A 19,745-nucleotide genomic window follows, 5' to 3' on the forward strand; every position below is an offset into this window, starting at 1 on the left:
TTGCTGATGTTTTCAATTAAGTGCTGACTATGTACAGATAATGTAAGAAAACGATAACATAAACATGCACATAAACAGAAACATGAATTGACATAAACATGTCTTTTGCAGATGGCAACATAGAAGAAAACAAAAACGGGTATTGCAGGAGAGGAGTCAGATCATGTGAAAGGTAAGTTCTGCCGTTTATATCTATTAGACTATATATATATACCGGTATATATATATATGTAAAGGTAAAGGGTCCCCTGAACATTAGATCTAGTCGTGACCGACTCTGGGGTTGCAGCGCTCATCTCGCTTTATTGGCCGAGCGAGCTGGCGTAGTTTCCGGGTCATGTGGCCAACATGACTAAGCCGCTTCTGGAGAACCAGAGCAGCGCATGGAAACGTTGTTTACCTTCCCACTGGAGTGATACCTATATATCTACTTGCACTTTGATGTGCTTTCGAACTGCTAGGTTGGCAGGAGCTGGGACCGAGCAACAGGAGCTCACCCCGTTGCGTGGATTTGAACTGCTGACCTTCTGATTGGTAAGTCCTAGGCTCTGTGGTTTAACCCACAGTGCCACCCGTGTGTGTGTGTGTGTGTGTGTGTGTGTGTATATATATATATATATATATATATATATATATAATCACTAGATACTGGGTGTGCTGCCCAGTTTATCCTTGATTTGTAATTTTAAGCGTGTTCACTGCATTAGGGTACCTCGGGGTTTGCCTGAACCCTTATATCCCAGCTCAATCACTGAGATCATCTGCAGGAGCATTGTCAGTCATTACCCAAGTTACTGTGCTCAGAGACTGAACAATAAACCAAATCTTCAGTTTCATTGGCCCCATCCCATGGAATACTCTGCCAATAGAGATTCAGCAGGTGCCTTTGGGGCCAACTTTTAAATGCCTGCCGAAAATTTTTCTGTTTCACCAGGCCATTTAAGAACATATCCTTCAACAATGGTAAATTGATGTTTGTCTTTAACATTTCTGTTTAATTTATTTGTTGTATGGTTTTGTGTTTTATTTCTCATTTATATACAGTCATACCTCATGTTACATTTGCTTCAGGTTGCGCATTTTCAGGTGGTGTCCCACGGCGACCTGGAAGTACCGGAAAGGGTTACTTCCAGGTTTCGCCGCTCACGCATGTGCAGACACACAAAATGACATCATGTGCATGTGCAGATGCGGCAAATCACGACCCGCCCGTGCGCAGACGCGCAGACGTGGGTTACATTCTTTTCAGGTTGCGAACGGGGCTCCGGAACGGATCCTGTTTGCAACCAGAGGTACCACTGTATATTTGACATAGTGTGTGTGTGTGTGTGTGTGTGTGTGTGTGAAAATATATATATACATATATATATATTACATTGTCCACAAGAAAGTCAGAATGAGAATATATTACACACACACACACACACACACACACACACACTTGAGAGTTGGTGATAAAATAAATCAAGGAGAGAAATGGAGAGAAAAGGGGTTATATATTTACTATAGGGACATAACAAATATCCCTAAATAGTCCTGATGGTGGAGGTTGAGGTCAGGGGTAGAACCAAGTAGAGGAGGGTGAGGGGAACCATCATTTCATCAGCATGCATGTTTGTTGCTAGAATTGGTCCACAGATGCATTCCAAAAATTCAGTGAACAAAGTATCTTTCCCTTAAATAATTTACATATCTACACATACCATGAAAATTAAACATGCTTTATCCTGTTCTGTGAGAGTAGCACAAGCATGCATATTTATGATCTGGTTAATATTTAAATAGGATGTATTAAAACAAGTGCCTGCTTATACACATGGCATGTCTGCAATTCTCAAATGGCCGCGCATTGGAATTGCCTTCCATGCAGATCTTGCATTCAGTGCTGCCTCTCTTTATGCCCTAAATAATTCTGTTTGCTTTCCTTATTAATCTTGGTGATATTGATCAGTGCATGAGAAGCTTTGGAGGATTTTAGACATTGTTTCTAAATTTTATCTTTTGTTCATAGCCCATCCCCATTTTTCTGTGCTAAGCTGAAGAGCTCTGCACCTATCTCCTATCTCATAACACACAATGCTTGTCTCATGCTCAAAATGTGCTTGGGAGGTCTTAGAAGGATGAAGTAGGTGAGGCCTCCAGAGTCTGTGAACCACCAGATGAAAGTCCTATCTGCACTACACAGTTAAGGCAGTAACATTATACCACTTTAAAGAGTCATGACTCCTCCCAAAGAATCCTAGGAACTTGAGTTTGCTAAGGGTTCTGCTATTTGTTAAAGGTAAAGGTAAGGGACCCCTGACCATTAGGTCCAGTCGTGACCAACTCTGGGGTTGCCGTGCTCATCTCGCTTTATTGGCCGAGGGAGCCGGCATACAGCTTCCGGGTCATGTGGCCAGCATGACAAAGCCACTTCTGGCAAACCGGAGCAGCACACAGAAATGCCGTTTACCTTCCCGCTGGAGCAGTACCTATTTATCTACTTGTACTTTGACGTGCTTTCGAACTGCTAGGTTGGCAGGAGCAGTGACCGAGCAACGGGAGCTCATCCCCGTCACGGGGATTCGAACCGCCGACCTTCTGATCCGCAAGTCCTAAGCTCTGTGGTTTAACCCACAGTGCCACCCTAGTCCCATTTGTTAGGAGGCTATTTGTTAGGAGGCCCCTATTTCCCTTACAGAGCTAAATTCCCAGCGTTCCTTGGGTAGAGGGATTGATTGTTAAACCACAATGGAAATTGCACCTCTGAGAGTGGAATAGGAGTCTTTTCTGAACTCTCAGCACTCTTAACAAACTACAGTCCCCAGGATACTTTGAGGGAATCCATGACTAGCATAGCAGGACCACACTTTCTGCTCAGTGGCTTATAGGCTCCCCTATAAGGTTGAGTTCTTTTGAGAACTGTTTTATCTGTTTTTATTTGTTGTATTTTTATTTTATTTATTTGTTGTGATGTTTATTGTGATGTTTATTTTATAATGAAAAATAAATAAATGTATGCATATTACTAAAACTGACCAAAACTAAACACAAGACTTGTTAAAAGTGGTGGTGAAATACCTGCTTTAGATCTTCAGGAAATATTTTTTCAATGTATGACATCTCCTTGCCTCCATGGATGGTGTTCCAATGCATGATGGTAATAAATTATTTGGCTATAAGTCTAGGAAGTTTTGCCTCTTATTTGTGAAAGAGGTATGATTATGAAAGCAGCACAAACTCACCATCATTGTTTAGGATAAATACCAACTTAGCAGCCCCCCAAGAACCATGAAAAAAACCATTCATTTTGTTATTGCATTTAAACATGACTCTCAACATGGCTGCTCTGTACATCAAATTAATAGATTTCCCACCATGGTGTTTTACCCTGTGGTCTACTTAGCAGTGAAGTAAGAAAACAATAATTGCTGACTTAAATTCCTCCCACCCTCTTAGCTTGTTGAGTCAAGATTAGGCCTTTAAGGTCTGATTCGCTACCTGTTTAGATGAGAATATGTAAAGATAGCATGGATAATATTATTGCATCTTTAGTTGTTCTCAGCTGACTGTTACTCTCATTTGAATAGGAACATAGGTAATCTTATACTAAGTCTGACTTTTGACCCATCTATTTCAGTATTATGTGCACTGACCATAGCTGTCAACTTTTCCCTTTTCTTGCGAGGAATCCTATTTGGAATAAGGGAATTTCCCTTTAAAAAAAAAGGGAAACATTGACAGCTATGGCACTGACTGGTGGTGGTTCTCCAGAACCTCAGACAGAGGACTTTCCCAGTCCTACCTGAGATACTGGGAATTAAACCTAAGACCTTCTGCATGCAAATCAGATGCTATACTGAAGCATGGGTTTTGGCATGTGGTTCTTCACAGCTTGCTCTTCACATATGAGAAGCTGTCTTAGAAGAGAGTATTTGCCCATCTAGACCAGAATTATCTACTCTGATATGTAGGTAGTGCCAAATCACTGCCAGAAAAAAAGGAGCCATATTTTCATTTATGTGTGTGTGTACTAATTTATGGACCAGATTAAACTACCTTATTCCGCTAGCAGAAACCAGTGAAAGGACTCTCATTGGTACATTGGGGTTCACCCCACACATCCCCCAGATATGCTCTGGAGTGTTTGGGAATTTCCCAGATCGGAGGGAGAAAATGCTTTCTCTGTGGGAACTATCTCCTTAGTGCTACATTGAATTCCACATTGAATGTCTTGGTGCCATTACAGAAAGAGCTTAAAAAGAATGTGACAGTCTTTCCCACTATAGCCAAGCATCCTGTCTGCCAGCTTAGGCTTTTGCCCAGGTGTTAATTGCTGACGCATAAGTTCAAGGCACTTATTCACCCTTCTTAGGGCTCTTTAACTTTAAACTGGAGTAGGACTGAACAACCCTTCAAATGAAGGACTCTCACTCTCAGTAGCAAGAACTCCTTAGGGTCTTAGGCAGAAGCCTTTCCCATCACTTGCTGCTACTTTAGGTGGAAACCCGGAGCCTTCTGCGTACAACAGCATTTAGTCATAATGATCAAGTGGAACCTCCATCTTTGATGCCGATATACCTGAAGCAGGTAACCCTTTTCCAGTCTGAGGACTGCATTCCTTTCCAGGCAGGACCAGATATAGAGGCTGGAGTGTCACATTCCCAATACCTGAAATATTCCATTGAATACCTGTTGCTGGAGAGCAAATGCTGTGTTAACAGCACTGAAGTGACCTCCCTGGGGTGCAAGCTTGGGCAGTGTGCATGGAGGCCCTGGGTTGCCCAGACAATAAGACCCTTGCTGACACGTTGGACCCGCTGATGTGGTCCAAAGGACAGCAGAGCAAAATGTTTTACATCAGCTGGGCTGCAGGAGTTGGTAGAAGGAGGCATACAAGGTGCCTCCAACCATTTTAGGGATTCTATTCCAGATTTGTATAGGACTTACTCCTTACCCTTATCTTATTTCGAAGATGTCCTGCAGGGCAGCAGATACAGAGCAAATGTAGGGGAAGGCTATTGCCCAAGCAGATTATATATATATATATATATATATATATATATATATATAGTCAATATTTATTAAAGGGAGAAAATAAAGGGTTGGAGTGAGACCTTATAATGTTTAGAGTAGACCCACTGAAACCATAACTCAGTTTTAAGTAGCAGTATCTCCAGTGGATCCACTCTCGGTACAACTAAACCTGGGTATATCCCATGGACTCAGTTACAGCAGAGGATTTAAGCTTGCTCTTCATCCTTAGTGATCCTAGCCATGCTGAAATCAAGTTTGCATCCTGTGTTTCGAATTTTGATCACCCCAAAGTGTGACACAGTGTTAAGGACATAGACTACAGTGCTGGAGCTCTTTACAGAACATGAGCAAAATAAGTCCCTGCCTTCCAAGGAGCTTACAATATAATATACCCCTCTACAAAAACACATTCTATTTTGAAAACACCTGTAATATGCTACTTGCCATTCCACTGGTAAATCCAGAGTTTAATGCTTTCTATCTGTCTTTCCCAGCAACTCAATAGTCAAACCAAGGAGGAAACAGCTCAACAGCCTGCGATTTCTCACCGATCACCCCATTCTAACAACAGCCTAGTAAGCTAATAATGTTTACACACTGAGAGAGAGATTGTATTTAAATGATAATGTATTTCAAGAACCGACAGAAAATTGCTCAGTACCGTCTCCCAGTAGTGCCCCGAGCAAGCAAAGATTTGACAGAGCAAATTATTAAAAAGTATGACAGTTCCAGATTCCTCTCCTTGCCCGCCCTCCCCAATTTTCAGTGGGATTTTGGCAGTGACGTATATGAGGTCTTTTACTGAACCATCTGATACAAGCAATCACTCACCACAATTACTGGGGAGGCTCTTGCGATGCTCCCTTATTTGAAGACCCATCACAATAGATTAGGCAGGCTACCCAAACTGCCAAATGTTTCAGATGCTGTCAAATACAATTACAACTCTCAAGAAGATGGGATTTAGGGTCTCCTGTTCCAAAAGGTAATGCACTTGTCCTGCAACTCCAGCTTGCTCTGGTTTCCCCCAGAAATAATAAAAGTAGATGGAAAGTAAAAACAAAACAAAACCCAAAACAAACCAAAACAAAAAACCCTTGGAAATTCTACTGACTTCCACATGGTCTTAGAACAAACATCCACCAAGCTGGTGCTCTTCAGTTCCAGAACTTGAGCAGTTCTCAAATCTCTCATGGGGAGCCAAGAGTTCTGTGTGGGCCAGTTTAGATTGCTCATCGGAACGACCTGAGCTGATACCCCTCTCACACCACGCCTGGCGGATTCTACAGGCTTTGAGATTTCATGCAGACATTATCCTAGGCATCACTAGCAGAAGGACCTGGGTACCAGAACCAGAGATACATCTATGCTGCAATGCACATTTGAATGTGTAGAACACAGAACCCTTAAACCAGTACAAACTATATCTCCATTTAACTTAGCACTATCTATTCTTGACTTAACATACCATGCTGGAATCTCTGGCAGAGACATTGGCCATTACCTGAACCTTGTAACTGGGAATACCAATAGGGTTGCCACCTTGTCCCTAGAAAAATGGGATCACCATGCTTTTTAACAAAAGTGTCCCCTGTCCTGTTTGGACTTAAAATGGGATGTCTTTCCCCCCTATATTTGAGCTTGGCTGGCCCAAAATGGTGGTTGCATCGCTGTTGGTGCACCTGATGAAGAGCCTGGTCCAGCACAAGAGAGAAGGGGTAAGGCGTGACCTCCTCCCCCTCCCTCCCTCGCTCCTCCTTCCTTCCCTATCACTGGTTCTCCTCCTCAGCCAGCCGCTGCACATTGGTCTAGCATGGTGTGGGTCTGCCACTGCTTGGCCCCCTCCACCACCCTGACCTGACATCTCTTCCCTCATCCCTCTTCCTCCTCCCCACTCGAGTATCTTCCAATGCCAGCAAAGGAGAGAGTTAGGAGCTGCAGCTCAAGTTGCCTATCGGAGCTGGCTATCTACCCTTGGACCCTGTCCGTCTACATGAGTCGAGGGGAAGAGCGGGACCAGGGCGGTGAGGAAGCCGGGAGGCAGGGATTGGGTGTCATGAGAATGTGTGTGGCTCCCCCAGTTCCCCCCCTAACCTGTCCTTTATTTTGCCTGACCTTTCCCTTTTTTGCCCGACCAAAGGTGGCAACCCTTGATACCAGTGGTCACAACTGGGACTTTCTGCATGTAGAACATGTGCTCTGCCACTGAGCTGCAAAAGTTACACTGTGCAAGGGCATTTTCAAGGTGGGACATAATAGAGACAAAGAGGTTTGCATGGGTTGGGGGTCCATTGCGGCATCCTTTGGTCATTCATCAACCATGGAGCAAGAATGTACGTAGCTCCCTCTGTTCTGCCACTGGCATACCCTAGTCGCAAAGTCAAGTTTAGGTGGAGCAAGATTTCTGCCTTCCTTGACTGAGAGAGTACAGTTTTAGATGACAGCACACTCTCTGCTGTAGCCAGTCTACAGGTCTACAGCTACAGGTCAATTAAAATACACACCACAAGGAAAATAGGAAGTTGTCTTATATCAGATCTAGCCCAGTTTTGTGTACTGTGACAGTGATTCTTCTGAGTCTAGGGCAGAGGCTTTTCCCATCACCTACCACCTAAATCTTTTAACAGATGTTTTCCTGGAGATTGAACCTGGAACCACTTGCATAGAAAGCATGTGCATTACCTGTGAGCCATGACACCGCCATCTACCTGTGCATGAGGATGTGCTGATAGGCCTGTATTACAAAGTGAATCAGGGCACGCTTCCCAAACAACTGCTAGCAACTGAGCTGTGCATATGAATGTGTATGTGTGTGTGTGTGTATTGGGGCCTAAGCATCTCTATTACATTTTATGGATTTAAAGACCTCGGGCAGTAATTACAACACTTCTTTAATTTCTTAGTCTGTGAAAGATATTCTCACAGGGCATTAACAGCACAAAAAAGATGAAACAGATGTTCTGACTGTGGTTGTATCTGCCCAAAACACAAACTGTCTTTGCTTTTTTTGGTGAAACAGTAAGGCAATTATATTTTTATAGATATTTACAAAATCAGACCAAGTTCTCTTCCCCAGCTAAAAGAAAAAGCAGAGTAGCTCCAAGCCAGTTTTTCCCCTATCTGAAATCTGTGGGTAGTCTAAGCTATTTGAATACCTAGCCTGCGGTTTCCAAGCAGCAACTAATTTTGGAGTTTGCCATACTGTATTGGATTAGATAAGAGCAGTATTTGTGTGTGTGTGATGGTGCCCAGTGGTATACTGGCCTTTCTCTCCCTTGCCTTTCTCTCAATCATTGTTATCAAGATATGAGTACTAGCACCTCATTTTTAGCAAAAGGTTGGGAAAAATCACTGCAGTGAACTTTACATTTGTATGAGTGTGTATCTCAGCAATTTGTTTTAGAGAACCTGGCTTTGAGATGTCTTTTAGTTCCTCAAGAGCTCTGCTGAATTTAACATAGGTAAAGGTAAAGGGTCCCCTGACCATTAGGTCCAGTCGTGACCGACTCTGGGGTTGTGGCGCTCATCTCACTTTATTGGCCGAGGGAGCCGGCGTACAGCTTCCGGGTCATGTAGCCAGCATGACTAAGCCACATCTGGCGAATCACAGCAGTGCATGGAAACGCCGTTTACCTTCCTGCTGGAGCGGTACCTATTTATCTACTTGCACTTTGATGTGCTTCTGACAGGAGCAGCGACTGAGCAACGGGAGCTCACACCGTCATGGGGATTCGAACCGCCAACCTTCTGATCAGCAAGTCCTAGGCTCTGTGGTTTAACCCACAGCGCCACCCACGTCCCAAAATTTAACATAAACTGTACTAAAAGGTGCATACAAAGCAAGTGATAGGATTATTCCTCCCTGCTCCCCACCATATACCATGGATGGGAAATCTCAGGCCTCGGAGCAAAATGTGGTCTTGTGACTCTCCTCAGGCCACACACCTCTCACCAGCCCTGCTTTGCATTCTCCTCAAATGTTTTTGCCTGGATGGAATATGTCATTAAACTCTGATAATGCCTCTTGTTTGCCTGGATGGTGGATATAGAGGGGCATGTGACTGCAGGTAGAAACTAGCCTACTCTGCAAAAGTAAAATTTACTGTTATTGCTCCAACAACTTTTGCCTCTGGCCACGCCCTACCACCACTGATTTGTGGGTGATAAAACTGCTGTGCAGAATAGAATACAGCAACCCCCCCCAAGATAAAAGAGTGATGTGCAGGTCATTTTAGCCGCACCCAAAGGCTTTTTTATCAGCTTTGCACAGACTTTATCAGCCCACAAGAAACCCCAAAGCTGAAAAGCTTCACTCTATTGAAACTCAACTCTTTGCTTCTTGATGGTGGTACCCAAATTGTCACTTTGGCCTTATATAAAGAGGCAGCAGAACTCTAAATCAGTATAGAGTTGGAATAGAGGGTAGCTTTTGTTTTTGTTTGGTCCATGCTTTTCAGTAAACCAAGCTCCTGGACTAACGAATAGGTCAGAAAATCACTCAGGTTTTCTCCAAATTTTGTGAAACAATTTTCGCTTAATCAAATTGTGCCAAAGTGTGTTAGAATTATTTATTTAATTTTTATTATTATTTTATGTATACCCAGTGCCTTTTATTCTGGGGGTATGCAGGGGTACACATACCCCTAAACATTTTATGAATCTAAGTTTGACCTCATTGAGGGGAAGTATTTCAATATGAGTAGGAAAATGAGAGTACCCCCTAAACATTTTTTAAGGGGGGGAAAAAAGCACTGTGTATACCACTGAAAGCCCAAATAGACTTCTAAGCAGCTTACAGGTATAAAAACCAGTTTCACATACGTGGAGATATAAGCATCCACACTTAAGACACACAATACAACAATCCCATTTTTAGATATAAAAATAAACTTGAGTATAAAATGAATATTTTAGGATAAGGTATGCTTAGAAATGTGTAATGCATATGGAAACATGTATTTAAATATGAAATTTTATATGGATTCAAACATGTATTTAAGTATGGATTTACACATCGAGACACATGCACACACGTGCGCGCGCAATACACACACACACAGTACACAAACTGTATGTGTGTGTGTGTGTGTGTGTGTGTGTGTGTATATGTGTGTGTGTGTGTGTGTGTGTGTGTTTGTGTGTGTATCCACATGCATACAAATACATTACATAAAGAAAACATGAGAAGAGCCCTGCTGGATCAGACCACAGCCTCATCTGGCCCAGCATCAGATTCTTACAGTGGCCAATCAGATGCCCATGGGAAGCCTGCCAGAAAAACCTGAGCATCACAGCACTCTCCCCACTGCTGCCAACAGTGGAAGTGGGAAATAGTCATTGTGACCAGGAACCATTGGTAACCTTGCACTCCATGAATTTATCCAATTCTCTTTTAAAGTCATCCACATTGGTGACCACCACTGACTCTTGTGTGATAGCAGTGTGAAGAAGTACTTTCTTCTGCCTCTCCTAAATCTTCCAACATTCAGCTTCACTGCTTGCCCACGAGTTGTAGCGTTACAAGAGAGGAATAATTTCCTGTCTCTATCCACTTTCTTCATGATATGCATAATTCTATACACCTCCATCAAGTCACCTCTTACCTGTCCTTTCTCTAAACTAGAAAACCCTAACTGTAACCTTTCCTCATCGGGGAGCAATTCCATCTCCTTGAATAATGCAGAAATGGGATGAAATGGGTTTTTGAATGGGCACCTCTGGTCCAAAATGTACTTCTCTGCCCATCCTTTGTGTGCAGAAAGCAATTAGTTTGAGATAAGGAAGAGCATAGAGATACAAACTCCATCTGGATTTCTAAGAAGGGGAAGCTAGCATCTCTCCCTCTTGACATCCCAGGTTCTTTGCACAGGTTTCTCTGTGATTATTTTTTTTTCTCTTTTGGTACTTGGGATTATTCAGTTAAATGAGCTTCCCCCTCACTATGTAGCCTGAAGTGGTATAATCCAGACACAGTGTCACTACCTCATTTGCTATTTGTGGGAACCAGGCTTAGCATAACATTGTGACGGGCTGCAATCATGGCTCAATCACACTGCTATTATTATTGGACCCCGCTAATATTTGCTTAGTAAAAATAAATATTACTTCATTTACGCTGCTTCTTGTATTTAGCATCTTAAGTACTAACATCTAGGTTTCACCTCCCCATATCACAGAGCCACAATGAGAACTAAGGAAGAGGGCTAAGAATACTCAGCCCCAAAGGTGGCTTATTTTGACAGCTGAGAGTTAGCTTTAGAATCTTTGGCATGCTGATGCAACCTAGGGCAGATCTGACTAGGGAGCTGCCTGTTATCAACACATATCTGTTATTTATTTATTCTTTGCATTCTTTATTGCATTTATACCCCTCTTTTCTCTACAGGGAGCTCAGCATGATGCACATGGTGTTCTCCCCGGCTCATTTAATCCCACACAAACCTGTGAGCTAGGTTAGACTGAGAGCCAATGATTGTCCCAAGGTTGCCCAGTGAGCTTCATGGCCAAGTGGGAATTTATTTTTTATTTTTTAATGATATTTATTGAATTTTTTTTTTTTAAATTACACACACAAAAAAGACAAGACAGAAAAATAAAAATAAAAAATAAAACCATCATTCTCAAATTCTCCACTTTCAATACCTTCTTTCTTTGACCTCCTCCTCCTCCCTTTTCTTGTATCCTGATTAATAATAATCACAGCAAATCCTTTCCATAATTCATAGTATTCTGTCATTACATTACCTTAATCTATTTTCATCTTATCTTATAGAAAACCTTAAAGTTTAAAACTTAAATCTTATTTTTACCAACTTCTCCTAGCCATAACATTCTTACCAAATTCTTTAGACATTTTTACAAGAGCCAAGTAATTTCATTTCAACATTTTTCTAGCATTCATCAATTTTATAGAACAATCCTAATGATAAAAAAAAAAGAAATAAACAATCCAATCTTCATCCAGCGTCCCTTCCTCCTGGTCCCGGGTTTTGTCAGTCCTTTTTATCTTATTAATCTAGCACATTAACCTGGTAATCTTATATCCGAAGCCCTCAAGTCTCTTCCATGTCCCTTCCGCAGCTCTTCTTCATATTTTCCTTTCATTCATGGGAACTCCAGCTTGGTAATGTTTTTGATCCTTTTCAACAAATCAGCCCCTTTTCCATAGTCCAGACTAGAGTCCATGTGGTATTTAAAAACATGTTTCAGATTCCCTCCAAAATTGAGAGCCCCCACAGCTCCAAACATCTGACGGCCCATTGCCAGACTCGAAAAGTCCAAATCTCCCTGTATAGGGGGGTCTGTCCAACCCCCCATTTCCAAACCAAACCAAACTTTATCTTTCCAAGTCTGGTTTTTTCCAAGTTCATTTGTCAAATCCAAAAATTTATGTTCCTGCTGGGCCACAGCTCCCTCTGTCTCTGGCGCCCAAGATTCAGCAGCATCCTCTTCTCTCAGCTGTTCTGTCATGGCACACTCCTGTTTTAGCTCCTGGGTGGGCTCCATATAATTTCCCACTACCTGTTCAAAGGTTCTGGCCGCATTAGTCATCAAATCCGTCTTCTGGCTTAACTGATCCAATAGGGCATTTATTTTGCAGAGAGCACCCAACAGTGCTTCTGAAGACATTGTCCTGCAAGGTCACAAATCCTTTCCCACGGTTGTAATCTGTGGCAGCTGCAAGCTCCCAGGAATTAGTTACAATTTCACAGTCCCCCTCTAGGGGGAAATCTTCTGATTGTTCTTTCTTTTAAAAACAATAGCAACAAAGTTTCTTTTTTAAGGTATTTTGTCCATATTTGTTCTTTTTAAAATGTGAAAGGAAACAATGGAATCACTATGTTTCTCTTCTTTTAACTATCTGTCAAAGACATTTGTTTCTGGTCAATGAGCTTCAAACGTCAATTCTGACACCCCACTCCAGGATCAGGACGGTGGAAAATTACTTTGCTTTAAACTCACTTCTGCAGGTTTAAACAGCCCAAAAAAGATCCCCCTTCTTCTCCTGCTGCCGAAGGGGGGTTCAGCGATTTTAAATGATGAAAACCAATCCTTTGAAAGTGATTTTTAAAGCTCTAGTTTATGTTGTCTTTGCTTTATTCTGGCTACAAGGAAACGGAAGGCTGACTTCCTGTTTAGACCTTACCGTTTCAGTACCAAATTAAGGTAAATTTTTAAGTCCAAATTCCTTTCTATTTCGCCAGTTCTTATTTAAAGTCCAAATGTTCAATGTTCCAGTACTCACGGGTGGTTATTTTAGATGCCAAATTGTCCCAGGAAAAAGGCAGCGCTCTCCGGCAACGGCTATGCGGCTTCGCTCCGCAGAAAAAGCAATTGACTCACAGCACCGCGCCACTTCCCCCTCTTCGCAACGGAGCCCGTTAGTGGGTTCCTTTGTGGGTTGGGGGGGCGCTAAGGGTGCCCGCCGAGTCCCACAGTCACAGGCTTTATCCGCCTGTGATTTCCAGAAGGGTCCCCGCTTCGCCGTAGCGGAAAAGACCCGTTTCATGCGGAGCTGGTCCCTCCAGTTCAGAGGGAGTCCGCCATTACCGATGGCGCCACCCCGGAAGTCTCCATGGCCAAGTGGGAATTTAAACCCTGGATATGAATCCTAGAACAACACAATACCATGCTAGCTCTCAGATGATGATCCAGGAAAGAAACTGCTTACCTATCATGATGATTAAGCAGTATACAAATTATGTTAGATAAAATACCTTGTGTGTAGGAGCAGAAAGGGAAAGTGCAGGGAGTTCAAACAGATTGTCTTACCTCTTTCTGTGTCATAGAGGTACACGAACTTCTCCCAGTTGTAGTAAGTCAGGAGGCTCAAGATGGCTCCCTTCAGAGCTGGGCGCATTTGAATGACAAATTGCACATCAGCATCAGTTGGGAAACTGGGAGTGATGAAAGATGTGTGCAGCGCCCCACAGAAAGACGTCAGCGTGTTCATCGACATCTGGTCGTAGAATCCAAAGATGGCATACACTCCCCTGGAAAACTGCGAACAGACTAAGAGACAAAAGAACAAAGCTGTTACAAATCAGGGATGGGCAAGGATGGATGACAGTGCATGAGAAACATGAAGAAGTTTCAGTGATGCTTATATAGCAAGCAAGTCACAATCATCTTCACTAACAAGGCAAGTTTCAAAGATGATTGCTGTTTGCTTTGCTTTCAGGCCAAGAAGAAAATCCAGATTTAGAATGGAGTGACTCATAAACTTGGGTCACTAGAATTCTTCTATTGCTAATTTTACATTTAAAAAAGCAAAACAACAACAACACAATTTTATGTTTCAAAACAGACAACTGGAACTTATGAGCCCTTAGCATTTGATATCTATGAAGACCTCATTCTATGCATCTGTTTTTGAAAATCTGTTTTGTGCCATCTGAAACACCCATTACAGCTATAATCTTCATTGCACTTGGAAACCAACCATTTCCTAGTAATGATATATTTAACTGCCCAAGATTCATGGAGGAATAATTGCAAGGGATAGAGACTACAACCTTTGCAGTAAATATACGATGCTGCATTCCCAAGTACCAGATCCCAGAGCATTCATTATTTCCACAAATCATAATATTTAGAATCTCTGAAGTCTGCTAAAATAATTTTAGAATGGAAAAAATATTATCCACAATAGCTCATTGACACAGGATCAAAAGAATACCTTAGGAAAGAGAAACTAAAACACATCTTTTCTCATCCTCGTGAAACACAGATGCAAAAATATAAAACTGGTAAGAAGAGGTTTTATTCTGGAGTGGTTACACACTGTGAATGAGTACAAAGCAAAAAGGGCATGTGGATATTAAGAAAAGGGCAGGTGCATTTGGATAAAGAGTCGATCACCACCAGACACATTGAAAAAATAAATAACACACTTTAAATGAAGATCAAAATGTTAAGAGCAGCCTCAGTAGCTGAAATGAAAATATAAAAGCACATTTGGTTCTTCCCCAAGATTGAAGAGAACTGTTAGATCTTTTGCTAAAAGTATATATGAAAGAAAGAGGATTTTTCAACATTGTAAACAAATAAACATGGGCAAATAGAGTGGGGGAAAACGTTTGAGTGTTCATGTGTTGGAGGCGAGTAAGCACTATCATCTGCAACTATTGCAACCCATGGCTCTTTGTCACCCAATGGCAATAGTTCAATGGTAAGAATGCATGCTATGTATCCCCAAGACTCCAGGCTTGGTCCTGAGAATTTACAGTTGAAGCACTCAAAAATTATTTGTAGAAATGGTTGATGGTCTTATAAATCTACAAGGGGTGTTTCTGAATGCGCACAGCAGAGTAAAAGTCTTGCTTCTAACAATGGACCCAAGTAGGAAGAAGCTCTTAGGTAGCTCCATGGATCTGAGCAAAAGCAAGCTGAGCTTGAATCATGGAGGCACTGTGGGTGAATGGTTCTTCTGCCTGGGTTGCCTACCCTGTTCCTGGCCCCTTTCTCTCCTTAAGGTGCAATCTTACACAATAGCCTTCCTGAATCTGGTGGCCTTCAAATGTTTGGAACTGCCAACTTCAACTAGCCAGACAACCTTACCTACCTAGGGATACGTCCCTTTTAACTCAACAGGAATTACCTCTAAGTAGACCTGCATGGGATTGCACTGCAAACCTCTTTAGATCTGGCAACAATATTTGGGCCTCATCTACCATGCATACATACCAAACTGTAAGGAAGAGGATTCTCTCAGATGGCTGTTTTATAATATACTGTATAAATAGAAGACTGTGATTGCTGCAGGGAACACATCTGGCTTACTTAGATGCTGATCAGAATGCATGCATGCAAATAAAAAGCAAATGGACTTTTAAGTTTAGAATGTGAAGAACATGGGGAAAAGCCAGCAGGTACTAAAGACTGCATATTTACAAGGCTATTCTTAAGGCAGAATAACCATTGTGGTATTTGATCTCTCCCTTTACCTGCGCTGTACACAAAATTCCCATCAATTCTACATATGCTTTAGTGCTGTTTGCATGAAGAAAAATGCAGAACAACTCTCTGTCTGCTGCCCTTCCCTACTGCTTCCATGTAATTCAGGTAAAACCCTCCCTCCCCTCTCCCCTCTCCCCACTGCCCAACAGCATCAATGCATTTTTCATCTCCATTTGACATGTGGTCAGAACGGGAAGCTCATAAACAGGTTATTAAATAAGCAGTTTTGGTAAGTCGTGATGGAGCAAACAGCAATAAAATATTCTTTAAATAAATTCTGGCCTCAACAGGCTCATCTCCTTAATAATTATTGCTCCTTAGAAATGCTTTCCATTTTTATTCACTTAACACTGCAATATTTATTTCAGAGGATTATTTTTTTTAAGGACACTAATCATTTTTATTTTATTTTAGTCTTTCCAGTACAGGGAATTTCTCAGCAGAGTGGATTGTCCTTTTGACAGTGCAGTGAAGGACAGTACATTATTTAGAATGCACAGAAGATCTCTCTCCTCTGTGCTGCAGTTGCTTGTACTGGAACAGATAGGAATATTTGCTAAGGATGACATGGGAAGAAGTAGGAATAGGTCCAGGTAGTCTGAGCCTAGGAACGTGTGAATCTGTCAATTTTGACTTCACTCAGCTTCTCAAGTTTTAAGTTTAGGTTTTCATATTTTAACATCAGTTTCTGAAATCCTTATGAAAATTTATCAGCATGTCAGTATGAATTTCTCCTAATATATACATTTTTGCAACACTTTTGCCTAATATACTCTTTTTTTTGCAAAGCAGGTTTCCCTAATTCATTTTTGTATGCTATTTTTGCAAATATTTGCATTTTTATGCATGCTTTACCCTAGTATAGGCATTTTTGGGGTTCAAATTGCCTGGTTGGAGAACTGCACTATAACAATGGGCTTTGTGGGCTTGTCTCTTTGTCTGAATCTGGTGGAATTCTAAAAACATCCCAGCACAAACTGAAGACATCACATTTACAAGGCTATTTTTAGGGTAGGATAACCATGGCAGCATTTGATCCCACTGTTTAACCCTAGTGCACCTACAGATCCCATTGATTTTGCATGCTTTAGTTCCACTTGCATGAAGCAAAACACAGAGCGACTCTCTAATGATCTGCATGCTGGTTATCTAACATGGAGATTTTACTGCCCCCCGTTTCTATGCTGTGGTTAGCCATTTGCAGAAATGGACTTGCAAAGTAGATGGAACTGAATTCTACACCGCAATGCAGAACCCTCAAGGAGCACTAAACCTATCATTATCCGCTCCTTTTAACCTCAGAAACCAGGGATTGAACCTAGCACCTTCTGAATGCAAAGCAGTGATCTTTGGATCTAAAGGGGTAGTGGCTATGTGGCAGCAGGGCAAAAAGGTCATGAAGGTGTGGCCAAAGCGGTTGTTAACATGCTAATAATAAATAATTATAATAAGTATGACAGTGCATTTACTCAACCACCACCACCAATACATTTATTGTGCTATTAAAATAAAGCAACAAAAGATAGCAGCTCCCTGTCCTGCGGGACTTACAGTCTACACCTCAACATGGAAGACACAGCAAGACTCCACTCCTGTATACATTTATGCAGGAATGAATCTCACTGACCTAAAGTAAGTGATCAGCAATTATGACTGCATCATGCCCCATGGCAAGCTATGTGTTCTACCAGTGTGCAAGAGCCTGAAGAGCTTAGGTATGTGATGACCAGAGAGAGATTCACTTGCTGCCACCATTTGCTCTTTGGACATCAGATGGAAACAGTGGTGGATGTATTGGTGGACGCAGAGCCATTGGCAGGCTGAGCTGACTAATTTTTCATCTCCATCCTCCTCCCTTATGAGTTCTGTAGCGACGACACTGAGACTAAGGAGGTGGAAAGCTGACAGTCCTTGAACTTGTCAGAAAGAAAGCAGGGAGATGGTTGAGAACAAGTTGAGTATGGTTGGTCAGTGCCCCATTCACCCTAATGGACTAGCCTCTGTTGGGTGCAAGAGTATGCTGCTGCTGCAGTTCTGTTTTTGTTCTTGTTTTCTTCTCTAGGAGGGGGGCATTTTACGAGCATCCTTCTTATTCAAAACTGAAAGGTTAAGAAAAAGGTGGCAGAGCAATGGAGCATCAAATGTGGATTCAGGGAAGACTTTTTTCAGAATGTTGGCAACGCCGCCATTCCTAGAAATGGCATTATGTGAGACAGAAGGAGGCAAAATGACATGGGTGGGAAACCTACAGCCCACCAGATGTTGCAGGACTCCAACTCCCAGCAGCCCTAGCCAGCATGGCCAATGGTCAAGGATGATGGGAGCTGAAGTCCAACAAGGCATCAGGTTCCCCCTCCCTGTATTCCCCCTCCCCTAATAGCTGCATAATTGAGAAGACTCCACACATTGCTGTTCCATTTGTACTATATGCTTGTCTGGGTTCTTTGGAGGGGGAGATGCTTTTGAAATCCTCATTCTAAGCTGCCTCGGGGGGTGGGTGGGCATTGCGACAGAATAGCAAGAGCTATTTTCAATAAAGTGCAGGACAAAAAGAGACGTGCTTACATTTGCGACCCAGTATTTGTTTGCTGCCTCATTTCTGAGCTCAGTTCACAAAGCCAAAATTTGTGTAGACGTTGAGCCATGATGCAGCCTTTATTTGAGCAGATTGCCTAGGAAGCTAAACATTATGCAGAAGGATTGTGTTTTTTTATTTTGGGGCAGGAGGGGGGGGGAAGAGAAACTCAAGCATGAAATTGGCACTTTAGTCTGCAACCTGCCAGATTTGAACAAAAGCCTTCCAAACTCCCTCCCTCTGCTAGATCCTCTCTGGTTTAAATAACTCAGGGATACCTCACTCATTTTAAAAGCAGTATCTTCATTTTGCTCACTTAAGTCAGGGGTTCCCAAAGTGTGGGTCTATAGACCACCAGTGAGCTTCAGGTGGTCTATGGAGGTGGTGGAGGGTGAGAAGAGGCTCTGCCTTCTCATCCTCAGAGGACAAAAGTCCCAAGCTGCTAAAAGAGGCTGTCAAGACACTTGAAAGGAGTGGAGATTCAATACATGGGAATGGAGGAAGCAGTAAGAAAGAGGTGGGGGAGGAGTGCTAAAAAAGACCACTGCAATTCTGAAACATCAGGGAGCAAAATCATTAAGTGCTTTGTGAACACCCTCAGCAATTTTCAAGCATTTCATAGGGAATTTTTTGATGGGATCCACTGACTTAGGATATTCCAGGTACTTGGGGCACTCCCCCCCCTTAAAATCAGGGAAATACTTTAACTATAATTAATTATATAATTAACTGTAGTATTAATAGATTTTTGGGCATCATCAAAATGGAAAGGTTGCAGCATTTTAAAATAACCTCTGAACAGGCAGTGTTGGAGTTACTATATAAACGCTACAGCCATTTAATAACATTCCTTAAGGCCTGATAGCTTGTCCATTGTTTTAGCTTGAAAGCAGCCTGATAATTGATGGTCAAGGGACATTGCTCAGGGGTAGAGTGCATGCTTTGCATGTAGAAGCTCCCTGTTCAGTCTTTGGCATCTCCAGCGAAAAGATTTTTTTTAAAAAAGACCTCTAGCACTTGGACAGCTCCTTCTGCTTGAGCAGAAAGTACTGCAGGTCTTAATTTAGGCTAGGGCTCAGAAGCTTCAGCCCGTTGTCAGATCTTAATCCTGAAACACATAGAGAACAGACAAGACAAGGCTTCAACAGCTTCAAAGGACTTTGGCTCAGTGCTAGAACGCTAGTCTGGCTTGCAG

At 42.2% G+C, this 19,745-nt stretch overlaps 1 protein-coding gene across 1 annotated transcript in view; it reads right to left on the minus strand.

The window, feature by feature from the left end:
- The window catches only part of LOC308468757 (glutamate receptor 3), a 209,521-nt gene that overhangs the window by 147,903 nt on the left and 41,873 nt on the right, over nucleotides 1-19,745 (minus strand). The window contains exon 3 of the mRNA XM_080991187.1: nucleotides 13,789-14,028. Coding sequence (XP_080847313.1) covers nucleotides 13,789-14,028 — 240 coding nt within the window. The remainder of the gene's footprint in view (nucleotides 1-13,788; nucleotides 14,029-19,745) is intronic.

Source organism: Podarcis pityusensis (genome assembly GCF_964106645.2).
Source record: "Podarcis pityusensis genome assembly, chromosome: Z".
Taxonomy (NCBI): Eukaryota; Metazoa; Chordata; class Lepidosauria; order Squamata; family Lacertidae; genus Podarcis; species Podarcis pityusensis.